Here is a 23,995-nt window from a genome sequence, read left to right on the forward strand (position 1 = left end):
AATGCTATTAGACTATACAAAGATATTCTTGGAACCACTTTCTATTCAAGCGGAGCCACTCGCTGGAGCCGGATGTCCTCAGGATCGTACTGATCAGTGAGTCGCAAGTACGACGTCCCTCGAGCCCTCCCTATCCAGTTGATATAGAGATTCTTCAAGAGGTTATGTCTGTCAAAGACGTTTTTCCAGTCCTTATTGGATCGCATGAAGTTCAAGTACTCCCGGGTAGTCAAGTTCTGGCACGTGAGGAGAATGTGCACAAGAAGCACCAAAAATGGGTACACAATGGCCATTAGTGATAGAATAACTAGGCAAAAACTCCCGGGGTATGAAGATATCGACTGGCCAAAGGTGTGGATGGAGAATTCGGCCGCTGTCTTGTAGTGGAACACGTGAATGAGCCCAGTTATAATGGCCATGATCCCACAGGCACTGGCCCCGAGTACAAACCAGAGAAAGTATTTGTAGTTTCTCAAGCCCACACAGTTGTTGATGTAAATACAGTGGTGGTCGTGGTTGACCACACATGCGTTACACACTCCACAGTGGCTTGCTCGTGGTGGACGCCAGATATGGCATGTGGAGCAGTATTTGACGGTGACACCTTGAAATTTGTCATGGAGGTACGGCAATGATATGGCATTGAAGTACTCGTCGGGAGCCGTGGTGTTGGTAGGGAGACGGAGATCGTACGGCATGTGGACATTTCGTGGTAGAATTCCTGGGTCCGAGGTGGCGGCCTTGATAAACATTGCAAGGGTGATGAGCCACAAATAAGAAAACACAATGGGCAACGCCGGACTAAGGTGGTTCCATGTCCAGCGGGCCTCAAACACCCAGAAAAGCACCGCTAGGCCCGTCAATACACTGGCCACAAACACATTTATCGGTAGGGTTTTAACCACTCTTAATCGCCCTCCGACAAGATATACGAATTTAAGACCTTCCTGTTTCTGTGCCTGGTAGTTTTTGTATGAACCCAGTTGGTTGAGGACTATGTACTTGGGGTCGGCCACGAGCCAGTTCGTGAGGAACCAATAGAACCATGGAGCTGGTTCTGCTATTTGCTTGGTGCACATGAATAGATGCGGGTCGCAAACAGGAAGCTGCGAAAATACTGGAGTTGGTTGACGGGCCCGCAGAAGAGGAGGAGTAAGAGTAATAGTATATATAATTATGTGTAGATGAGTAAGAGTGTTCTATCACTCTATATCTGTAATTGCTAATACGTACAACCACTTTCGTGTTGTTTGCATATCTCTAGCCCCAGCACCATTTCAGCCTTCGCGAACTGGACTTGAAAATTCAAGATTCGACTGCGATGTACCCGATAGGAATCTCTCGAACAGCCATCCTGAGGCTCTGCTCCGGGAAAGTGACCCATACACCCACGTACCCTTTCCGTCATCTACGAAGAACTCCAGCCACCCGGCTTTCTCTGGTACAGATGCGGTCGCTTAGTCTTCCTACGGGAAGTGCTCTCAGAGGATGGGGAACCGTCATCAACATAATAGGAGGAGCGTATATTGGTGGGCTTATAGTGTGTTTCGGGCTGTTATACTTCCTCTACCATGACGCCAACGAAAGACAGCCGATTCCATTTGAGCTCTCGTTCGCTGACCAGAAAACTGCTGTGATGGCCATCAATAAAGACGATGCGCTAAAAAGCCCTCGATACGCTGTCAAGCACTACCGGCGACTTCTTATCGAGCTCGCCAAGAAGGAGAACCCGAAACTCGAGTTCGATGAGTCTGACCCCAAAAACCAGTACAGAGCACCCTTTCTCGATTCGCATACCTTGGTGCACAAAAAATCAAACACATTTGCCAATTTCTACATCGATATCGTCAGTCGATACGCCAAGGCGCTTCTTGCCAAAGGCCAGTTGGAAATCTCTGTGGAAACTCTTCAAAAATTGGTAAATGACGATGAGATCTTCTTCCGGTTGGGAGATGCCGAAAGACTCTCTCAGTGCGGACGGCTCTTGGCCAGAATATCACCAACTGTGGACGAAAAAGAGCTGCTTCTCAAGCGATGTATCACCATGATCGGCAGCACCTTCTCGTCCATCCACGTGGACGAAAACTACCTTTTACAGAATAGTTCCCGGATCACAGACGAGTTGATCTCATGCTTGAACGACATGGCATTTGCATACGCCAAAGAATCTACCCACCTGTCGCTTTCCCGCCACCAAAAGCAAGACTATCTCTCGAAGGCATTGAACATATATCTTTCCAATTTGAAAACGGTTCAGCAGGTCCAACACAGTGTTGTTAGTGGACAGAAGAACCAGACAAACTACCCACTTTTCAACTGCAACGAAGAAAACCTCCAGATGCTCGTCAATGAAATCCGCAGCCATGTCAGTGAGATCATGTGGTCTAAGGGGTACAAACAGAACGCTATTTCATGGAGTGAAGAAGTTGTGGACGATATTTACTACATCAATTCGTCTTCCAAACGTGCCAACCACATTTTAATTGACGTGTTGGCCAACCTCACGACAATGTACCACCAGATCCGCAACCGTACCAGTGAAGAGCGATGCATCCAACTCCAAAAGGGTCTTTCCCACTACGATCTGAACGAATCCTCCTGGTATGATAATCTCGTGGGCCGGTTCTGCCGCATTATTTATAACAAAGGGCCATTGGGGGTGATTGAAAAGGCACTTGTGGAACGATTTGGGCCTCCCAGGCGGCTTCTTGAGATTGAGGAGTTTGAAGATGAAGATACAGAGTAGTGGTGCTTATTTGCATCCATTTGGTGGGTTTGGTTGGCGGCGTGCGCGCACCGCCTCACTCGGCCAATAGAACGCACTTCATCTGTCATCGGCCCCGCGAAACTTCAACTACAAGTAATTCACTTTTCCTAAACATCCCCTGCAATCATGTTATCTATGTCTAGACTCGGCTTGGGCATGTCCAAAACCGCCCTTAAATCCTCGGCCGTATACCGTCCTACCCTCGTCAGAGGCATCAAGACCATTCCGCAACCTCCGGGATATATTGTGGGAACCGTTAACGATGCGTACGTTCCTCCAAAGCCAAATAAGACCCATGGATCTTTACATTGGGCCCGTGAAAAAGTCGTGACGGTGGCCATGATCCCCTTCATTGGCTATCCATTTTTGGCCGGTACCACCACGTTTGTGGATGCCTCCATGTCAGGTTTGTTGTTGTACCACTGTTATGTGGGATTCCAATCGTGTATCATTGACTATATTCCCAAGAGAGTGTATGGGGCCTACCATAATTATGCCATGTACCTCTTGACGTTTGGAAGCGGAGTGGCTGCCTACGGTATCTACGAGCTTGAAAAGAAGGAAGGGGGGGTCACCACCATCATCTCCAAGTTATGGAAGGCATAAGGAGCTCAGTATTTATTTGGGTCATTTTATATTCATCATTACATGATCATAAGAGTACTCGTCCACCTCTATCTCGTGCACCTCTATCTCGTGCACCTCTATCTCGTGCACCTCTATCTCGTGCACCTCTATCTCGCCGCCTCGCTTGCCTAGTCAGCGTTGTCTACTTGTCCACTTCACACTTCGCTTGGCTGTCGACGTTTTTTACTCTTCTCCACCACCTTCCCGTATTCCGCCTGGACCTGCCACACGCTCGTCCCAAGCCACTGTTCAAGCTGCTGCTTGTGATATGTCAAACTCCTGATATCCTGCGGCTGGAGCACTTTCAACCCATAGAGCCGAGAATCGTAGACATCACGGTATTTGGTCACCTCCACCACGGTGATGGTCCCATTGACCTCGTCAATTACCGTACGTACACTCTCGCCACACATCTCAAGAAGAAGCACTTCGAGCGCGAGTTCCACGTCTTTGTGGCCGTCTATTTGTGTCAATGCTCCAACCAACCCAGGGTCTTTGGTGATAGTATCCATCGCAATCGTCCCTCCTGCCACCTGGCTCAACACATCCCAGATGCTAAGCTTGACAAGTTTTATTGCCTGCTCACGGGTCAAATCGATGAAGTTGGCCCGGTATTGCCAGTAGTGGCGGATGTTTCCAAATGCAAAGAGCTCGAGGGTGTTGAGGAGTTTGATGATTTGGGGATCTGAAGTCTCCTCTACCGGCAACTGGCAGAGGGTCGTGAAATAGTTGTATACGTTCTTATCGCTCAACGCACGCGTTAGCAGGTGTATTGATTCCATTGCAAAAATGGTGTTGTTGCTTATATTTGCGTCTCTTCAACTAACTCAGGATACATTTTCGCGACCAAATTGTCGATAATTTTGACCCAAAGCCACTGGTTGAGGGTGCTGGGAACATTAGTTTCTGAGTCCACAGGGGCCATGAACACCCGGAGCGTACACTCAATTGAGTGGAGGGTGTCGGTCTTTGACTCACCCTTGTACTTGAAGTACGAAAAAAGGTTGCCTGGAAGAGCCTTGTGGGTGAGTAGGTCGTAGATGTCGTTGGCGATGGTTGTGGCCGAAAGTTCCACTTGTGGCACAGGGGGATTGTCGTCATTAAAAACACTGGTTCGGAGGCTCGAGATCACCTTTGACAACGTATCGTCATGAATCAACCGGGACTTAACAATGCCCTTGAAAAGGTACTTTTTGAAGATTCTATTGACTTTGGTGGAAAGCGCACTGTGCGACATGATCACACTGCGAACCGTCGACACAATGGCTGCAAAAAGTGGTTTGCGGTCGCTGAACCCTGTCAACGTATTGAGCAAGCGGAACACGCTATTTTCAAGGATATTGTGGTCGGTATCAACCCCTTCGTCGTTCCAGAACGTCAAGTACCCCACGTCTTTGTAGCTCCTGGAAAAGCTATTTTTGATCTTCTCTCGTATCGACTTCGGTTGGGATGTTGTTTTGACACTCGAGAGTCTATCGTCAAGCTTGGCCTTAACGGCCCCTACTATTCTCAGAATCACCGATAGGCAGAAGTCGGGCGTGCTAAGCTTGTTGAGGATTTTACCTAGTACCAAGTCAGCCACCACGATATCCACAAAGTTCATGCCTATCTGGGTATTGAGAGGCCCAAGGTTGTCGTCCGCCGACGAGAAGGTGGTACTAAGCAAGTTCTTCACTAGCACACGGAAATACTTCTGTTTCGATGCGTCAGATGCAAATATAACATGCTGACTGGCTAGATACTGATCGATTATTGTCCGGTCGCCAGTGGGTTCCAGTACCACCGGTAAACCACCCTGCTGTTCCACTATCCTGATAGTGTTTTCGCCAACCAAGCCCTCAATGTGGTCGTTAAGAATCGCACTCCAGTCGTCGATGCTGTCCAACAAGTTTTCGCTGTTCAAAATGATACTACACCGCATTGCAAAATCTCGTATAAACTCGCATAGTGTTGAATACACCACTTGGACAAAATCCATGTTGTCGGTGTTAAGTTTCCTGAGGTACCACAGGGTCACGTAGTTCACCATGATACTGGAAAGAAACATGTGGAGCTCAAAGTTGAGCTTGGGATATGAGATATTGGTGGTATCATTTGAGTGAGGGAGAAACGTAGGTAGGGCGGCTGATAACTGTTTCATCTGCTGCCCCGAATCGCCGTTCAATTGGAACCGCTTCGGCAAGTAGATCTTACAGAGGAACTTAAACTCCTCTGTGTCTGCCACCGGGTCCAAACGGAGAACCTCCTGGAGTCTTTTGGACTTTATCTTCTTGACGTTGTCCCGTTCAATGAGGCTGTAGAATCTGGTGGAGGTCGACGTGGTTGGTGATGCCTTCGGTACCAGCGCCCCCACGGTCTTGGGGTACAGAAGGTCGGGAGCAGCCGGTGCCGGGGAGTCCAGTGCCATTTTTTTCGTATCTGTCATGGAATAGTCAAGACGATAACAACCAGTTTAACATTTCGCATTTCGCATTTCTGCCATCTGCAAAAACACCATGTTCCGGAGGTTCAACTCTACCTGCTCCAAGTTTGTGCCGTTGATAGAAAACTACAAGACGCTAAGGCACGTCCACTTCGACGGCCTCACTCCCTTCATCGAGGGCCAGGCCCTCCAGCAATCCATGGTGGACGCTAACCTATCATTCAAGGAAATCGAGGCCAAAATCAAGCGCAACAAGCTTGAACTTTCCCAACAAGGACTTGAGATCAACGACTATGAAAAGGGCTTGATCGACAAGATTTTGGAGATGAAGCCCCACCCCACGCTATTGACGTTCCAGTTCAACAACGTCTACACAGGCGGCAAAAAGATCAAACGAGACCCGACCATCCACCAGCAAATCAAAGCATTTGAGGAACTTGGATGTGAGTTCCACCAGCTCGAGCGAGGCGGTGACGTGACGTGGCACGGTGAGGGCCATCTCGTGGCGTACCTCATTCTCGACCTCAAGAAGTTCAAGGACTTGACGGTGCGATGTTTTGTCGATTCGGTGCTTCTCAAGTCGCTCCAGGACGTGCTCAACAAGAACTATGATCTCGACAGCTATCTCAACAAAAACCCGGGTGTGTGGATGGAGCCCGACAACTTGAAGATCGCGTCGGTGGGTACCAACATCCAGCGAGGCATCACCAGCTATGGGATCGGGTTGAACGTCAAACCCGATTTAAAGTACCTCAACACTTTCACGATGTGCGGGCTTCCGGGGACTTCGGCAACCTCCATCCAGCAGATGAAGCCAGGCGCTGACTTGGACCTCAAGGCCGTGGCGTACATGTACTCGAAGGAAATTGCCAATAATTTGAACATCACCACCGTGGAACACATGAACGGAGAGGAAATCAGGCACCAATCGATAGAGAGGAATGAGATCTAATAGTTTTCTTTTACTGGCTAATATACATCATAACTCATTGCTGCTGACTGAGACCGCTTATTCGCTGTCCTCCTCCATGGGCTGGGGCGTAGAGGCTGCACTCAAGCGGTTCTTTTGATCCTCCAACTGGTACCGGGAGAGATTGAACTTCAACCGGGACTTTTTGTTTCTGAGAAAGTTCAATCGAAGAAGTTTGTCGTTCATAACATCGTGCGATCCCTTGGAATTTCTGATGGTCTGAAGCCTCACCCGCTGCAACTCAATCTTGTTCTTAAGATTGTTGGTTCGATTGCGGACCTTTTCCACCTCCTGTTCATATTTGTGTTTCAACGCATCAACCTTTGGTTCGAGCTCGTCTTGCACCGTCTTGATGGAGTGCTGTAGGTCCAGTTCGGCCACAAGCCCGAACACATTGTCTGTTTTTAAGATCTTATTGAGCCTGTGGACATCTTTGGTAGAAGCGTCTACCACTTTGATCGACTTGTCAAGCAACTGGGTGGACGCTCGAAGCGAGCTCACACAGCTCAACAAGTACTCGTTTGTGTTTGCAGACGGGGTCTGTGGCATGCCTGACATCGTTCGGCCCCGTGGTGTTTCTGCTGTTATGGGCATCTCAAATGGCATTTGCTAGTGTTTGCAAAACAAAACAAACCCTCACCAAAATGCGCGCGGTGCTTAACTGCGGTGCCTGGAAAAATCTTGTGATAGCAGCTAGAATGAACCATGAGTAAAGCCGATATACCCATCCACTTGGATTTATCTAATTCTTTGCAACAGAACGGCGGTGTACGTCTAGATCTGTACCAAATTCCCCTGCTTCTGCTGTCTCGGCTGTCACTGCTGTCTAAAATTCCCGATTCCAAACCCGACCCCGAAAGGGCTAACAGGAGACGATCTAACTCCCAAAGTCAGGTTATAGCTACTCCACAACTTTCGGGTCTTGATCGTCCCTCGGAGTTGAACGGAGGAGGTGTCAGGCCCATCAGAGAAGAGCCTGGGCCTTTTCCGACAAAACGAAAACAGGTTCAATACTTTGTCACCTTGACATCTTTAAACGATACGTTTGTTACCAGACACATATCGGTGCCATACTTCCCGGAGACTCGCAAACTAGGCCGTCCCACGGGTGCCAAGATGAAACCAGGCGTCACCAACGGGTTTTTCGATTCCCGTGTGTTGAGTAGAAACCATGCGGTTATGTTTGTGGATCCTAATACCGGCAAACTTATGTTGAGAGACTTGGGGTCTTCCAACGGAACTTATATCAACAACGTCAAGCTAGACACAGAGGCTGTCGAGGTAAACATGGGAGATAACATATGTTTTGGGTTCAATATCCAGGTGGGTATCAACCACAAGCAAATCAGTTGTAAAGTGGAGAATATCAGCATCATGAACGATGTGGCCACAGGTGACAATGAGCTATTGAGTGTAAACTTTCCCATCGACTCGGCCGAATACAAGCATTATCAGTACATCCAGGAGTTGTACAATAAGATATCGATTGAAAATAGAAAGAAAGAATTGAAGGAAGTGACGAAAAAAACCCCCGTGTCCTTTGAGTCAGCCCTCTTCAGCGATATAAACCCCGAGATCGAAGACAGCTTGTTGGGTTTATACACCAAGGCTAACAACGGAATCTTTAAGAACAGTGGCACATCCACCAGCTCCAAGTTGGAAAATTCAATCAGCTTATTGATGAACTGCTTTACAAAGCTCAAGCAACAGAACAACTCGCTCGGGTCCATAGAGACCTTTCTAGAGACGTATGAGAAAAGGGTGAATGAGCTCAATGAAGCCCACTTGGCAGAGCAAATGAAGATCAAATATACTGAGTTGAATGATAAAATTGCTAACGAACTGACTGCTAAAGAGAAGCTCCTAAGCGATTTCAAGTACCTCCGTGACGATAACCACAAGAAAATCAAGAAGCTAGAGGAGAAGGTATTTGCCTTGAAGGACGACAAGCTGCAATTGAACAAGAAAATCACCCAACTCACTCTGGAACTCAAAAGGGCCGAAGCCCAGTCCAATTCCCCCAGTATTCGCGCGGTGAACGTGAACGAAATAGTTGCTTCCCAAACTAATTGGGACGATCTGAGCAAACTATCATTATCCGAGCTAGACGACCACAGCTTCAATCCCCAATCCCAACGTCAACAACCTTTCTCACTTCCTAAAGACATCCCATCCCCTGTTTCCGAAAACGGCCTTATCATGAATTCGTCAGAAAATATCGAAACCGCTGCCCAACAAAATAATGGCGCCCATACACCTCCTCCAGAGAAAGACCAAAATTCACCTTCAGGCTCGCACTTATCGCCTGTCAAAGTCAACCAGAAGATGCTGGATGAGGACACCGATCTCAGATATAACCAGAATGCCATATTCCTTGCATTTGCCGGATTGATCTTTGCCTTTATAATTCACCACAACATGGCATAGACTTGCGAATAAACATACTTAGCATCACCAGCCACTCCACCAATTCATGATGCAATTGTGAATCGTACCATTCTGGGGTAAACCAATAAATGCCAGGCAATTCGCGATTCCGCCAGAAAAAAAATTCTGGTTGCTTGATGCAAATATGATACGAACCCCATCTACCATGATTGCTGCCGGAAAATTTGTTCCCATGGTGTACAAGCGGAGCCTTGTGACACCCATGGCGATACTCGGTGGGTTGTTTTACTCGGAAAGCAACCGTTTGGCCGATCAAATGGCGGCTGGAAAATTGCACTACAAGGATGCGAACAGCGAGTTGAACAAAAGCATGAAAATCCAGTTTTCAAGACCCGAACCCCAATATCCCGGCCACGTTCCGCTTTACACGCTAGAAAGGATTCTTATGTTCCTTGGATCGTCAGTGGGATCGTATTTTCATCCCGAGAGAAACGAGTTTATTGTGGGCCTTGGAGAGTCTACCGCATTGCCAGTAGTCCTCAGGCATATCCAAAAAACCATGTTGTCAGACCCCATAGGAAGACAGATTCTTAAGGAGAAACCCCGGATTACCTCCACTTCTCTTGACTTGGACTATTTGCGGGCATTACCTCCAAACACCATTGGTCACACCTATATCAAATGGCTTGATAGAGAAGGCGTGAGTCCCGACACCCGTGTGGCCGTCAAGTTCATCAACGACCCCGAATTGGCTTACATTTACCAGAGATACAGAGAATGCCATGACTTTTATCATGCTGTCACCGGGTTGCCCATCATCATCGAAGGAGAAATTGCTGTCAAAGTGTTTGAATTCATGAACATTGGCATTCCCATGAGCGGGTTGGGGGCGCTATTTGCTCCCTTACGGCTCAAACCCAGTCAGAAAGAACGACTTTTCAATATCTATTATCCTTGGGCCATTCGCACTGGGGTCAACTCCAGGCCTCTTATGAATGTATATTGGGAACACATGTTGGAAAAAGATATGGATGAGTTCAGAACAGAAATGAACATTGAGCAGCCTCCCGACTTGCGTATACTTCGGAAAGAGTACTTTGAGAAGTTAAAGAGGAAAAAGTTGATCATGTGATGAATGTATATAAGTTGTAGTTTCAGGTAGCTAAAGCCGCACTGTTGATACAAATAAATTGTTACGATTTCGTTTTGTTGCTGTGAATAATGTCTTCCTTGTTGTACAAGTACTTCTTGAAGAAAGTATGTATCGTATCTATCTGCTATGTGTTGTGGCCCACCTATTAACCTTCAGACCAATTTGGATTCGGTCTTCACTGTGGGAGGTGACCCCAATAATAGTGACCCATATTTTGAAGAAATCCCCCCAAACGAATTGCATTTCTACCAGAAAAAAGGGGCTCGGAGAAAGAGAAAGTTACCAGATTTCATCCCCAAACATGACCTAAATGTATTGGATTCCGTCAAAAGAAAGGCTTATAGACTCGATTTACAGTTGAGTATGTGTGGATTGCGTCTTGGATGGGCAGGAGTCATTGGATTGATTCCATGGATCGGTGACTGTATCTCCTTGTTCTTTGCTTTGCAATTGATCAAAAAGGCCGATGAAATAGAAGGTGGTGTCCCCATAGCAGTCAAACTGAAAATGATGTCGAACTTGATATTTGACTTTATAATGGGACTCATTCCGTTATTGGGCGACTTTATGAACATCTTGTACAAGTGCAACTCACGTAACTTCATTCTCTTGGAGAAGTATCTCGTGGAGAAGCATTCCCCGAATCACCACGGGTCTAAAATGGAAAACATGAACAAAAAGCAGCTCCAGGCCTTGGAGGACTCGGGTATGGAGCACGGTGAGGGTCCTGAGAAAACCCGAGCTGATGACCTAGTTTAGTGTAATATACAGCCATTGGCCATCTATTGTCGGGAAAACTGGGTTTCGAGTCGAGACACCCGAACCTTGAAATCATCCACAAACCCCTTCAATTGGTCCAACTTCATAAATTCCAACTCCAACTTGTCACATTCTACTAGTAGCTTGTCGATTTGAGCCATCTCCATGTCGAGTTTCAACTGTTGTTGCAAGTAGTCTCTCTTTATTAGCAGCTCTTTCTGGCTGACCGACTCAAAAGTGATATCCGAAAGGCTTTTGACATGGTCATTAATCTTATATATGAGATAGTCGTAGCTCAAGGCCAACTGTTTCAATCCCATTGGATCCTCTTCCTCACTGTCTGCAACCATTATGCCAATTATTTGCAATCGGTTCACTGAAGATGCTCACGCTTTTTTGTCGCTGTCGCACCGTTTTGCTGAACCTTCAAAAAATCAAACTGGCAACTGTCGCCTCGTAACAGCAGAACTAACATAAACTTTAATATGTCGTCCAGCTCTGGTTACTCGCTTTCCAAGATCAATCCCAAGTTACTAAGAAGGATATGTATGTATTAATTGGGTCCATTGAGGACCTTTACCTGGGTCAACCTCACTTGATAGCTTTTCACCTTCACCCCCTATAGGAAGAAATATGCTAACAACCATTTAGACCGGGCTTGTAGACCATCTTTGGACGAGCCCAACTTGGCGTTGAACTTGGAGATATGTGATTATGTCAATGCCAAGCAGGGTTCAATCCCTAGGGATGCTGCCATCACTGTTGTCAAATTGATTAGTCAAAAGGACCCTCAAACAAGCGAATTGGCTTTGTCATTATTGGATAACTTGGTGAAAAATTGTGGATATCCCTTTCACTTGCAGGTGTCTCGCAAGGAGTTTTTGAATGAGTTGGTCAAGAGGTTCCCCGAAAGACCTCCCTTGAGGTATACCAGAGTCCAAAGATTGATATTGGCTCAGATCGAGGAATGGTACCAAACCATTTGTAAGACCTCCAAGTACAAAGAAGACTTTGGTTACATCAAAAACATGCACACATTATTGAGCCACAAAGGATATATTTTCCCCGAGGTCAAGGTTGAAGACGCTGCTGTATTGAATCCGGCTGATACTTTGAAGTCTTTTGAAGAATTGCAAAAGGAAGAGGAAGTGGTCAACAGTGCCAAGTTGCAAGAATTGATCAGAAGAGGTAGGCCACAGGACTTGCTGGAGGCTAATAAGTTGATGAAGATTATGGCCGGTTTCAAGGAAAGTAATAAGGTGGAAGAGAATAAACAGCAAATTCTTCAAGACATTGCTAGATTGAAGCGGAAAGCGGAGATTTTGGATGAGATGTTAACCGCCATCCAACAAAATGGCGGAAAGATTGAAGAGTCTAATGAAGCTGCTCATGAATTGTATGGTTCGGTTAAGAGTAATCAACCAATCATAAACAAAATCATTGAAGAAGAACATGATAATGAACAAAGAGTCGGCGAGTTATTGTCCTTGAATGACAATATCAACACTTTGATCAATAAGTTCCAATTGTTGAAAGGCGGTAAAGTTGATGAGGCTTCAAAGATGAAAGCCAACCTTAATCAGGACTTGAATTTGATTGACTTTGATGATGATGAACCTATCAGTAATGATCAAACTGGCAAGGATACCCAGGGCTATAACGATTTATTAAGTGACTTGACCAGCTTATCGTTTGGTGGAGAGCCATCCAAGAAGACCAATGATGACATTTTGAATTTGTTTGGATCAGGTGGCTCGATAGCTTTAGGCTCAAACACTCCCCAACCTACTGAACCTTCAAGCAAAGATTTCGATCTCTTAGCTGGTTTCAGCTCGCCATCTCCTCAATTGCAATCAAATGTCCAAACTACACCTGTTCAGTCTAACAACGTTTTGGATGCATTTGAGTTGAGTTTCCCATCAAGCACCCCATCAAATATCACATCCACCATTTCTAAAAAGACCATTCACCAATCGAAAGCCATACAAATTGATGTCGAGCTCTACAGCACCGGTACTACAGTAAATGGTAAATTTTTCTTCAGAAACGTGGGGATTCCAACATCCACCATAGCGGTGTTCAAGTTCTTGGTGGCCGCTCCTAAGAGTTGTAAACTAGAATTAAAACCTCAAAGTGGTGAAACATTGTCTGGAGGACTGAGTTTCATCAGTCAAGAGTTCACCATCCAAAATGACTTGAACAAGCCTTTGAAGATCAAATGGAAGGCGGATTACACCTATCAGTTCAGTCAGACGACACAAACTGAAACTGGTGTAAGCGAATTATAGCCCAAACAACTGCTTTAAATAGACCCTAGATCGAGAGAATCACATAATTCCGTACATTATAAAAAATCCCTAATCCTAATTTGGTTTGACCAAAGTATCATCAATGATGAAAATGTACCCATTGTCGACCTGCTTAGCCATAATGACATTAATCTTGGTACCATCGTCAGAAACCAACCCAATCTTTTCACCTACCTGCACAATTTCCACTTGTTTTCCACTCAACAAAGTGGCCTTTACAGACCGTTCAGTGATCTTCAAGTCCTCAAAATTCATAACAATATGATTGGAAACAAAATAGCTCAAGTTGGACTCAACGACTTCATCTTCGTTTCCTTCGGATAAACTCTTGGGGAACTCCCAGGGTTTAAGTCCGCCCAACTTGGTCAGAATGGCATTATCGGTTGGGCAGATGATCAACAAAGACTCGGCCAAAGACTCAGTCTTCTCATTGATTTCCAGGTTGTCTCTTATGTACCCAGCAAACACAGAAATCGAGGTATATTGAGGTAAGATCGATTGAAGTAAAAGAGCAGAAGTGGATTCTTCCATAACCACTTGATCTCTCTTTTGTACTTGTTCTGCTTCAACATCACTCTTGAATGTGGCAAAATTGACAACGTTCTTTGCATCTCGTTTGCTACTGAGGCTGCTGAGGCCCACCTTAACGTCGTCAAGGTTGTACACGTTCTTTGCGTCTCGTTTGCTATTGAGGACGCTGAGGCCCACCTTAACATCATCAAGATTGTACACATTCTTTGCGTCTCTTTTGGCATTCTTTTCATCATTTACTGCATCCTTGAACTTATTGAGGTCAAAGACGTTCTTTGCCAAAGCACCCATCACCAAATAAAGTAAAAAAATTGCAAATCTCATGGTGCTCCTTGTGTGAACTGATGTTTTTGTGACCAAGTTTTGGCGATGGTGCGACATCCGGATTACGGCAAAGAGTGCGGCTACCTATTCGGAAAACACTGTATGAACCCAAAACTCTCACATACGAACAAAGGCTTAGAGTATCGTATATTACTTGTAAGCCCCCCAAAAAGATGGTCTACAAACAAATTAATATTACATTTATTATTAGGGATAAAAACAAAAAAAACCATTAATACAAAACTTATCCCCTTATAAATATTATCTTACCATATAATTCAAAACTTTTTTGTTCATTCGGCTGGCCCCCTTAGTACAAAGACAAACCAATGGCAGCAGCTCCAGCAAGCAAAGCAATGAAGCCTCCAGGAGCGGAAGCAGAACTGTCCTTGGTGGTGGTGGTGGAGTCAGAAGAAGAAGAAGAAGAAGAAGAATCTTCATCGTCAGCAGAAGAAGTGGAAACACCATTGGCGTTACCAGACTTGGAAGAAGAAGAAGAGGTTTCGGTGTTGGCACCAGAACAGTAGTACTTGTCACCCTTAATGTCCCCGTCGGAGTTCAATTCGTTGAACTCTTCACAGGTTAAGTCACCGGTGGATCTCAAGTTGAAACCACCAGAAACCGATTCCAAGGATTCAAAAGTACCGTTGTCGAAAGAACCGTTGATGCTAACAGATCCACCAACCTTGGCCAATTCTGGGAAACCAGCAAAAGTGGACAAGTCGTCGTTTTCTGAGATAACCAAAGCACCTCCGATGGAAGTCAAGTTAGCAAATTCGATTTCTTCCAAATCGGAGTTCTTGCTGACAGTCAAAGAGTTACTAACAGACTTCAAAGAGCTGATTTCAATCTTCTCAATCGAGTTGGAAACAAATGACAAAGAACCAGTAACCTTTGTCAAGTTGGCAGCAGAAAATGAAGAAATCGACTGAAGGTAAACGTCCTTGGCTTCAGACAATTGGTCCAACTTCACATCAACAGAGTCGGCGTTGAAAGAAATAGACAAAGTGTCAGTAACCTTTTGCAAACCAGAGTCAATAAGTTGAATTTGGTCGTTGTTGTTAACGTTAAAAGTCTTCAATTGCACAACATTGATACCTTCCAAGGTGTTCAAACCTGTGTCAGAAATGATGACGGATTCGGCCGAGGTGATACCCGACGTCAAGCCGATGACTTCCAAGGCTGGCAAAGCAGTTAAACTGAAAGATCCAACGGTGGTCAATTGGGCCAAGTTCAAAGAGGCCAAGATGGTGTTGGCATCCAATGACAATTCTCCGGAAACCAACTGCAAGGTGGCGGCGTTGAAAGCAGAGGCTTGGGTGGCATTTTGGATGTGCAAGTTACCGTAGATGGCCTCGACACCGGTCAATTCGATGGTACCGAATTCATCACCTTCAATAGTGATATCACCAACAGCAGTTGCACAGGCAGCAACCGAAGCAACGTCAGCAGAAGCGGTGGCGGTGAAGTCGTCAAACTTACAAGCAGACTTGACACTTGGAGTGGCAGTGGTCAAGGTAGAATCTAAAAAATAGTTAGTAAAAGCTTCTAAAACTCAAATTCTTTCGAGCTCGTCAAAGTTTTGATCCGGGCTAAAAAAAATCCCTGGTGATGATAACATACTGTTGGCAGCCAAAGCGATAGCTGACAAGGCAGACAAAGCGACGAATGACTTAATTTGCATGATGGACAACACAATCTAGTTTTTTTCACGATAGGAAAGTAAAAAAAAAAATCGAGATAGGGGGGAATCCCGTTGGTATTTAAATGGTTTCGTGGCGGGTTGTTGAAGAAAAAAAAAAGTTTCTATTTAGGGCCACACACAACAGTGAGACAAAGCATGCCATATCCGGTGGTGCGACCGAGGGGTGGATCCCTTGGGCGAGAGGCGCTGAGGCGGCCCCTGCGCGCCCCTTTGGAGGGTGCATTGGGTCCCTCGGCCTCAAGGATAAGGAGATCATGTTTCCGACTTCCGGGGGTGCTGCCGGGCGCTGCCGGATCCATGCTGGCCATCATACCAGCCATTTGTTTTCAAATTATTTTCTAGCAAAATTGCCAGATTTGCTAATAGGCTTTGTCCAATCCTGTGCCTATCTACCAGATATAGCAGGTGATGATGAGAGTCAAATATAAACATAATATATGATAGATACCAAGAGCACCCACACAACCCTCGAAAAATTCCCGACGCTTTGAGCGTCAAGTTACTCGAAAAATATTTCTCCATTGTGAGATGGAGTTTCGGTTAACTTGGTAAATATTTACTATCAAAAAGACCGGTTTGGTCGGATTCATTTTGTTTGGTCGTATAAACATAGTTCAAAGCCGAAGAGCCGACTTACAGGCTTACTTGACTACTTACAGTAAGCAAATGATTCATAACTTGTGAGCCCTTTATTTATGGCCAATGCTATTATTCCGCATTGGGAAATCGCCTTGCAAATTTCTCACCAGTAATAAAGCAAGGCTTGGTTGCCCAGTAGCTGGAGAAAGATTTTCCCGGAATGACACGTGCATCTTTAATCCGATGAGTAGGCACGACATCTTCCGACATTGTCTTTGTCTTAAAGCTTGCGCAATCACTTTTTCATTCTCAATATATTCAACAATAAATACTATAAATAAAGGAACTGTGGTGAACCAGGCCATTTGTGCTAACTCAGTGCCTGGACCCTACCAACAGAACCTTCCTAAATCTTCTCCGCCAACTCCTCTAACAACTTGTAGTTACGTTGTTCGACTGACCCATTTCCTGGTAATCTACTGGTACCCATCAAGTAGTTGTCCACTTGTCTAGCACACTGTCTACCTTCTTGAATACCCCAAACCACCAACGATTGACCTCTTCTACAGTCACCGGCCGTAAACACGTTGTCATCTCCAACAACTTTGTATCCATTTGGATCGGTAACATCGACGGTTCCCCTCTTGGACTTAGAAACTCCAAGGTTATCGGCCTCAGGACCAACAAAACCCATCGACAACAACACCAAGTCAGCTGGGAAAAACTCTTCACTACCAGGAACTTCAGCCATCTGCCAGGCACCTGAATCAGATCTCTTCCATTCGACTCTGACGGTCTTGATACCCTTTACGTTACCTTCACCATCATCAACAAACTCCTTGGACAAAATGCTGTATTCTCTGGGGTCCTTACCGTAGTGGTTGGCAACCTCAGTGTGACCGTAGTCCACTCTGAAGATCCGTGGCCATTGAGGCCATGGGTTATCCTTTGGTCTCATGTTTGGAGGAGTGGGCAACAATTCAAAGTTGGTGACACTCTTAGCCTTATGTCTGGTGGAAGTTCCCAAACAATCGTTACCGGTATCACCACCACCAATGACCACCACGTGCTTGCCTTCGATCTCTTCTTTGATGTCATCCAAGGTTCCGTCCAACAATGCCTTGGTGTTTTTGGACAACAATTGCATGGCAAAGTTGATATTGTTCAATTCTCTACCGGGAATTCTCAAATCTCTGGGGATGGTAGAACCAATGGCCAACACCACCGCATCGTTCTGAGCCTTCAACTCGTCGAGAGTAATGTCTTCTCCAATGGTGGTGGAGCATACAAACTCAATGCCTTCGGCTGCCAACAAGTCGGTTCTTCTCTTGACAATACCTTTATCCAACTTCATGTTTGGAATACCGTACATCATCAACCCACCAGGTCTGTCACTTCGTTCGTACACGGTGACCAAGTGACCAGCCTTGTTCAACTGGTCGGCAGTAGCCAATCCAGCAGGACCAGATCCAATGACAGCTACCGTTTTGCCGGTTCTGACTTTTGGAGGTTGAGGCTTGATCCAGCCTTGTTCGAACCCGTGGTCAATGATGGCACATTCCACCGACTTGATGTTGACGGGATCATCAATGACTCCCAAAGTACATGCCCCATTACATGGAGCCGGACAGATTCTACCGGTGAACTCAGGGAAGTTGTTGGTCATCATCAACCTCTGTAAAGCATCGAACCATCTGTCCTTGAACACCAACTCGTTCCACTTGGGGATAACGTTGGAAATAGGACATCCAGTATCGGAGGTACAGAATGGAATACCACAATCCATACATCTGGCAGTCTCATACTTCAATTCATCCTTGGTCAACCGGGTGGTCATTTCGTTCCAGTCGTTGGTCCGCTCCTTGGCGTCCTTGTACTTTTCGTTTCTTCTCTTGTACTTCATGAACCCCTTCACCTTGTCGATCTTGGCCACGGCCTTTTTGGCAACTTCAGTGTCAGGAATGGTATCTTCAAGATCCAACACCTTGGGCTCATTCTTCTTACTGGGTCTGTGAACATGTCCATGCTTGATCTTGGCTGCTTCACCGTTGGTGACATCGGCTTCAGGATCTTCCTTGATGGACTTCAAGAACCGGTTCATCTCATTCTGCTTGGCTTCCAATTTCTGTAACTTTTCCTTCTCCAACACCTTCTTGTAGTCGGTAGGTAAGACCTTGACGACTCTTGGTAAGATCCGGTTGAAGTCGTTCAAAACATTGTCAGCAACCTCGGATCCCGTGTAGTGTCTGTGGTCTTCGATCAAACCTCTGACAAAAGCGATTTCGCTGGGGTCTTCGATCGAACTCAACTCCACCGTACCCATGTTGCACTTGTCGGCAAAATCTTGGGCCATATCCAACACATAAGCAATACCTCCACACATACCAGCAGCAAAGTTTCTACCGGTGGATCCCAAAACAATTACTCTACCACCAGACATGTACTCACATCCGTGGTCCCCGGTTCCCTCTACCACGATGTTGGCACCGGAGTTTCTCACAGCAAATCTTTCGGCTGCAATACCTCTGATGAAGGCAGAACCAGAAGTGGCACCAAAGAAAGCAGTGTTACCAGCAATAATCTGGTCTTCGGCCTTGAACTTGGACTCCTTGGGTGGGTAAACAATGATTCTACCTCCCGACAATCCCTTACCAATGTAATCGTTGGCATCACCTTCCAATTCCAAAGTGATACCAGGAGCCAAAAATGCTCCAAAGGACTGACCAGCTGAACCCTTGACATTGACATGAATGGTGTCATGGGGCAAACCTTGTTCCCCAAACGTCTTGGACACTCTGTAGGATAAGGTAGTACCCAAGGATCTGTCGGTATTGACGACATCACAGTCAATGGTGACGGGTAAGCCCTTGGCCAAGGTGATTTCAGACTCATCGATCAATTTGTTATCGATTCTCACGTGCAACCGGTGATCTTGCTTTCTGACACAGTAGGTTGGCACTCCTGGTCTAATGGAATGAGCAGGAGTTAAGATGGGTGACAAGTCGATGTTGGCATTCTTGGTGTTTCTCAAGTCATCTCTGACAATCAACTTTTCGGTGCGGCCAATCATCTCATTGACGGTACGGTAACCCAATTGAGCCATGATCTTTCTGAAGTCGTTGGCCACGTAGTAGAAAAAGTTGATGACATGTTCGGGAGTACCTTTGAACTTCTTTCTAAGTTCGGGGTCTTGCGTGGCAATACCCACGGCACAGGTTCCCAAATGACACTTTCTAAGCAAAAGACAACCCATGGCAATCAACGGAGTGGTAGCAAACCCCCATTGTTCAGCCCCCAATAAGGTGGCAATGGCAACGTCTCTTCCGGTCTTGATTTGACCATCGGTTTGCAACACAACTCTTCCACGCAAGTCGTTCAACACCAAGGTTTGATGGGTTTCGGCCAAACCCAATTCCCAGGGTAAACCGGCGTGCTTGATGGAGGTCCACTTGGCAGCACCAGTACCTCCATCGTGACCACTAACCAAGATGTTTTCGGCACCGGCTTTGGCCACACCAGCCGAAATTGTACCAATACCCACTTCCGAAACCAATTTGACTGAGGTTCTGGCTCTTGGGTTGGCACATTTCAAGTCGTACAACAACTGCTTCAAGTCTTCAATCGAGTAAATGTCGTGATGAGGAGGAGGAGAAATCAACCCAACTCCAGGAGTAGAGTGTCTTGTCTTGGCAATGGCATCAGAAACCTTGTTACCAGGCAATTCACCTCCTTCACCGGGTTTGGCACCTTGGGCCATTTTGATTTGCAACTCATCGGCATCAGCCAAGTAGTATGAAGTGACACCAAATCTACCGGAAGCAATTTGCTTGATGGCTGATCTCATGGTGTCTCCATTAGCATTGACAATGGATCTGGCAGAATCTTCACCACCTTCACCAGTGTTGGACTTACCTCCCAATCTGTTCATAGCCACGGCAATGGTGGAATGAGCTTCCATGGAGATGGACCCATACGACATAGCTCCCGTGAAGAATCTTCTGACGATTTCGGTCCATGGTTCGACCTGGTCAATTGGAATTGGCGTACTGTTTTTGAAGTCAAAGTCCAATAATCCTCTCAAGGTGCAGTTTCTCATGGCTTCATGTTCCTTTTTGACGTACGCATCATAGGCCTTTTCGTTCTTATTTCTAACGGCATCTTGCATGGATGCAATGGCAGCAGGCTCATTGATGTGAGCCTCTCCCCCGTCTCTCCAATGGTATTCACCGGTTTCTGGCAATCCAATGGGCTTGACGGTGTCTCTGGATGGGAACCCTCTTTCGTGCATGGAGAAGGCATCTTGGGCAATGTACTCGAAAGTGACACCCTTGATTCTGGAGGCGGTACCGGCAAAACACCGGTCAATGACGGAGTTGTCGATACCCAAGGCCTCAAAGATCTGGGCACCTTTATACGAACTCAAGGTGGAAATACCCATCTTGGACATCACCTTCAAGATCCCCGAGTTGATGGTATACTTGTAGTTGGCAATGATCTTGTCATTGGTCAATGACTCGTTTTTCAACAACCCTTCGTCCTTCATTCTCGTCAAGGTCTCGATACACAAGTATGGGTTAATGGCATCGGCCCCGTAACCCACCAACAAACACGCATGGTGTACTTCTCTGGCCTCGGCCGTCTCGATGATCAACGCCACCTTGGACCGTTGTTTCTGTCTCACCAAGTGGTGGTGGATGGTACCCACCGCAATCAACGCAGAAATTGGAATGTGGTCTGCGTCAGTAGCCTTATCCGACAAAATCAACACCTTGTTGTTGTTGGCAATGGCAGTGGAGGCTTCCTGACAGATTCTATCCAAGATATTGATGTAACCTTGGATACCTTCCTTCTTGTTGAAAGTGTAGTCAATGGTGGAACTCAGCCATTTGGGGTAGACGGTAGTCATTTGTCTGATGGCATTCAATTCCTCAGTCGCCAAGATTGGTGACTTCAACAACAACCGGTTACACTGATCGGGCTTCATTTCCAACAAGTTTCCTTGAGGACCCACGTAACACTCCAAAGACATGACGATTTCTTCTCTAATGGGGTCAATTGGAGGATTGGTCACCTGGGCAAACAACTGCTTGAAGTAGTCGTACAACAACCGAGGCTGTTCACTGATACAAGCCAAGGCATTGTCGTTACCCATGGATCCCAACGCTTCTTTTCCCTCGGCCATAGGAGCCAAAATCAATGACATCTGCTCGTGACTGTAGCCAAACGTGATCAACCTGGGGTCCTTCTGGACGGTTTCAGCCGATGGAGCAATGGTATCTTTGATATCCACCGACTTGCTGTGCAACTTTTCAATCAAGTCGTTCATGGTGATCATGTTGGCCAAAATCCAGGATTTGAAGTCGAACTTGGACGAAATATTAGCCTTCAATTCCCGGTCATCGACAATTCTACCTTCTTTGGTGTCCACCAACAACATCTTTCCTGGCTGCAATCTTCCCTTCTGTAGGATCTTCTCGGGCTCCACGTCGATGACACCCACCTCGGAAGCGACAATGATTCTGTCATCGTCAATCACATAATAACGACATGGTCTCAACCCGTTTCTATCCAAGTTGGCCCCACAGTATCGGGAGTCAGCAAAGGTGAACAACGCCGGGCCATCCCATGGCTCCATGAGACAGGCAGCCCATTCGTAAAAGGCTCTTTTCTTGGGGTCGATGAGCTTATCGTTTTGCCAGGCCTCTGGAATCAACATCATCACTGCCTCGGGAAGTGTCAAGGAGCCGTTAATCACCAACAACTCCAACACATTGTCAAAGGCAGCCGAGTCCGACCCCCCTTCTTCAATGATCGGGTACAACTTGTCCAATTCATCACCAAATAACTCGGACTTCATGATACCTTCTTTGGCTCTCATCCAGTTTTTGTTTCCTCTCAAAGTGTTAATTTCTCCGTTATGGGCGGCCAATCTCAAAGGCTGGGCCCGGTCCCATGAAGGGAAGGTGTTGGTGGAGAATCTCGAGTGCACCAAGGAAAAATGGGCCTCGTACTCGCTGTTGGCCAAATCATGGTAGTAAGCAAACACCTGGTTTGGGGCCAATTGACCCTTATAAACAATGGTCTGGTTGGATAAGGAGCAGATATAAAACCAATTGTGCAACCCGATGGTGTGGGTGCTCTGTTTTCTCAAGATAAACAAGCGCTTCTGGAACTCTTTGTTGTACTTGGAATCAAATTCGTCCTCAGACAATTCCACTCCTTCGAGCTCGCTGAGAATAATGGCCGGCTGTAAAATCAACGGCTCTCTCGACAATGAAGCAGGACCCAAAATCGTCAGGTCATGAGGAACCTTTCTCCAGGCCAAAATCTTCAACCCCAAGCTGGCAGCAATGTCTTCAAACGTCATTTTGGATTTTTCAAAAATCGAGTCGTCCTTCTTGAAAAAAAGGTTCCCTACACCGTACTGGCCCTTGGCAGGCAAGTCGATATTACAGGTATATTTGAACTCTTTTTTCAAAAACTTGTGGGGCAAAGACGTCAATACTCCGGCCCCATCTCCGTCCTTGGGATTCAACTCTCCCCCTCTGTGGGTCATGTTGCACAACAAATTACGGGAGTCACTAACAATCTTGTGGCTGGCAACCCCTTTCAAGTGACAGGTGAAACCCACTCCACAGGCGTCCTTCTCGTACTGGGGATCATACAATCCTTGAGCTACCGGTAAGGAGGCGGCCCACGACTTGTTTTCAGGAACCTCGTCATAGTCGTACACCTTGGTTTCGAATTCTTCTTGAGGCATGTACGAGGTCATGATCGGCTTGGGGGTCTAATACAATTGGAGAATATGAGTTAGCGATGTATACTTCAATCGATAGGCAACCTACAAAAACGATCTTCAGATAAACTAGTAGTGATTTAGGATGTGAAGAAAAAAAAAGTTGGAAACTAGAGAAAATTTTGCATTTATTAGAGTCTCCGGTTTTTGCAAATCTTGTTTTTTTTTCTCATACAAAAATACCCCATCTAAATGATTATCTCTATCGAATCCGGTACCGGACAAAATAATTGGTTGATAAAGGGTGCGCACCGGATCTTTGGCCAATGGGATCCACGCAATTATTAAGAGCTATGCGAATAACTTTGATTGTTCTGGTACTTGTTGGGGGGTTATCAGGTTGATCCCCGGTGGGTGTGTTGTGTAGACCGGTGGTAAATGGTGATGGAAATCTGGGAGATTTTGGCTCAAGTATACCTTTGGATCGGGGGAGTTTCACAGCAGGGGGAATGGTTTTGCAAGTTGGAGCTCGTTTGCATATTACAACCACCCTAACATGCACACTCTAACCTGCACATCCTAACCTGCTGAACTGGGGGATCTCCTTAGGACCTTTTTGCCTAAATCGAAAGTGACTCATTAATCATCGGTGTGTGAATTTACTTAGTCACCCATACATATTATCTACCTACATCATAAACTAACCTAGACTCTGTTAGTAAAAC

At 46.1% G+C, this 23,995-nt stretch overlaps 14 protein-coding genes across 14 annotated transcripts; 7 read left to right on the plus strand and 7 right to left on the minus strand. All coding sequences in view use genetic code 12, as the record gives it.

The window, feature by feature from the left end:
* Positions 1-41: 41 nt before the first annotated feature.
* On the minus strand, positions 42-1,079 carry ERF2 (Eukaryotic peptide chain release factor GTP-binding subunit; the record flags this gene model as incomplete). The annotated part of the gene is made up of 1 exon (XM_006683900.2): positions 42-1,079. One exon carries the CDS (start codon positions 1,077-1,079, stop codon positions 42-44), a length of 1,038 nt encoding a protein of 345 aa, XP_006683963.1.
* A 368-nt stretch (positions 1,080-1,447) lies between these two features.
* PSN45_002676 (uncharacterized protein) lies at positions 1,448-2,746 on the plus strand (the record flags this gene model as incomplete). The annotated part of the gene is made up of 1 exon (XM_006683899.1): positions 1,448-2,746. One exon carries the CDS (start codon positions 1,448-1,450, stop codon positions 2,744-2,746), a length of 1,299 nt encoding a protein of 432 aa, XP_006683962.1.
* Positions 2,747-2,893: 147 nt separating this feature from the next.
* On the plus strand, positions 2,894-3,373 carry SDH4 (membrane anchor subunit of succinate dehydrogenase, Sdh4; the record flags this gene model as incomplete). Its single annotated transcript, XM_006683898.2, has 1 exon — positions 2,894-3,373. The coding sequence occupies one exon, from the start codon at positions 2,894-2,896 to the stop codon at positions 3,371-3,373; it is 480 nt and encodes a 159-aa protein (XP_006683961.2).
* A 176-nt stretch (positions 3,374-3,549) lies between these two features.
* PSN45_002678 (uncharacterized protein) lies at positions 3,550-5,801 on the minus strand (the record flags this gene model as incomplete). Its single annotated transcript, XM_066157912.1, has 2 exons — positions 3,550-4,141; positions 4,222-5,801. The coding sequence occupies 2 exons, from the start codon at positions 5,799-5,801 to the stop codon at positions 3,550-3,552; spliced, it is 2,172 nt and encodes a 723-aa protein (XP_066014009.1).
* An 88-nt stretch (positions 5,802-5,889) lies between these two features.
* PSN45_002679 (lipoyl/octanoyl transferase) lies at positions 5,890-6,768 on the plus strand (the record flags this gene model as incomplete). Its single annotated transcript, XM_006683894.2, has 1 exon — positions 5,890-6,768. The coding sequence occupies one exon, from the start codon at positions 5,890-5,892 to the stop codon at positions 6,766-6,768; it is 879 nt and encodes a 292-aa protein (XP_006683957.1).
* Positions 6,769-6,825: 57 nt separating this feature from the next.
* Positions 6,826-7,344, minus strand: SPC19 (DASH complex subunit spc19; the record flags this gene model as incomplete). Its single annotated transcript, XM_006683895.2, has 1 exon — positions 6,826-7,344. The coding sequence occupies one exon, from the start codon at positions 7,342-7,344 to the stop codon at positions 6,826-6,828; it is 519 nt and encodes a 172-aa protein (XP_006683958.2).
* A 147-nt stretch (positions 7,345-7,491) lies between these two features.
* Positions 7,492-9,213, plus strand: PSN45_002681 (uncharacterized protein; the record flags this gene model as incomplete). The annotated part of the gene is made up of 1 exon (XM_066157913.1): positions 7,492-9,213. The coding sequence occupies one exon, from the start codon at positions 7,492-7,494 to the stop codon at positions 9,211-9,213; it is 1,722 nt and encodes a 573-aa protein (XP_066014010.1).
* A 166-nt stretch (positions 9,214-9,379) lies between these two features.
* On the plus strand, positions 9,380-10,306 carry COQ4 (Ubiquinone biosynthesis protein; the record flags this gene model as incomplete). Its single annotated transcript, XM_006684080.2, has 1 exon — positions 9,380-10,306. One exon carries the CDS (start codon positions 9,380-9,382, stop codon positions 10,304-10,306), a length of 927 nt encoding a protein of 308 aa, XP_006684143.2.
* Positions 10,307-10,395: 89 nt separating this feature from the next.
* On the plus strand, positions 10,396-11,086 carry PSN45_002683 (uncharacterized protein; the record flags this gene model as incomplete). The annotated part of the gene is made up of 2 exons (XM_006683892.1): positions 10,396-10,431; positions 10,484-11,086. The coding sequence occupies 2 exons, from the start codon at positions 10,396-10,398 to the stop codon at positions 11,084-11,086; spliced, it is 639 nt and encodes a 212-aa protein (XP_006683955.1).
* Positions 11,087-11,109: 23 nt separating this feature from the next.
* Positions 11,110-11,436, minus strand: PSN45_002684 (uncharacterized protein; the record flags this gene model as incomplete). The annotated part of the gene is made up of 1 exon (XM_006683891.1): positions 11,110-11,436. One exon carries the CDS (start codon positions 11,434-11,436, stop codon positions 11,110-11,112), a length of 327 nt encoding a protein of 108 aa, XP_006683954.1.
* Positions 11,437-11,571: 135 nt separating this feature from the next.
* On the plus strand, positions 11,572-13,374 carry GGA2 (ARF-binding protein; the record flags this gene model as incomplete). The annotated part of the gene is made up of 2 exons (XM_006683890.2): positions 11,572-11,632; positions 11,738-13,374. 2 exons carry the CDS (start codon positions 11,572-11,574, stop codon positions 13,372-13,374), a joined length of 1,698 nt encoding a protein of 565 aa, XP_006683953.1.
* A 75-nt stretch (positions 13,375-13,449) lies between these two features.
* On the minus strand, positions 13,450-14,250 carry PSN45_002686 (uncharacterized protein; the record flags this gene model as incomplete). Its single annotated transcript, XM_006684078.2, has 1 exon — positions 13,450-14,250. One exon carries the CDS (start codon positions 14,248-14,250, stop codon positions 13,450-13,452), a length of 801 nt encoding a protein of 266 aa, XP_006684141.2.
* Positions 14,251-14,560: 310 nt separating this feature from the next.
* Positions 14,561-15,934, minus strand: ECM33 (3-prime end of ExtraCellular Mutant protein; the record flags this gene model as incomplete). The annotated part of the gene is made up of 2 exons (XM_006683889.2): positions 14,561-15,774; positions 15,874-15,934. 2 exons carry the CDS (start codon positions 15,932-15,934, stop codon positions 14,561-14,563), a joined length of 1,275 nt encoding a protein of 424 aa, XP_006683952.1.
* Positions 15,935-16,940: 1,006 nt separating this feature from the next.
* On the minus strand, positions 16,941-23,306 carry GLT1 (glutamate synthase [NADH]; the record flags this gene model as incomplete). The annotated part of the gene is made up of 1 exon (XM_006683888.1): positions 16,941-23,306. One exon carries the CDS (start codon positions 23,304-23,306, stop codon positions 16,941-16,943), a length of 6,366 nt encoding a protein of 2,121 aa, XP_006683951.1.
* Between the last annotated feature and the right edge of the window lie 689 nt (positions 23,307-23,995).

This window comes from Yamadazyma tenuis, chromosome 3, assembly GCF_029203305.1.
Source record: "Yamadazyma tenuis chromosome 3, complete sequence".
Classification (NCBI taxonomy): Eukaryota; Fungi; Ascomycota; class Pichiomycetes; order Serinales; family Debaryomycetaceae; genus Yamadazyma; species Yamadazyma tenuis.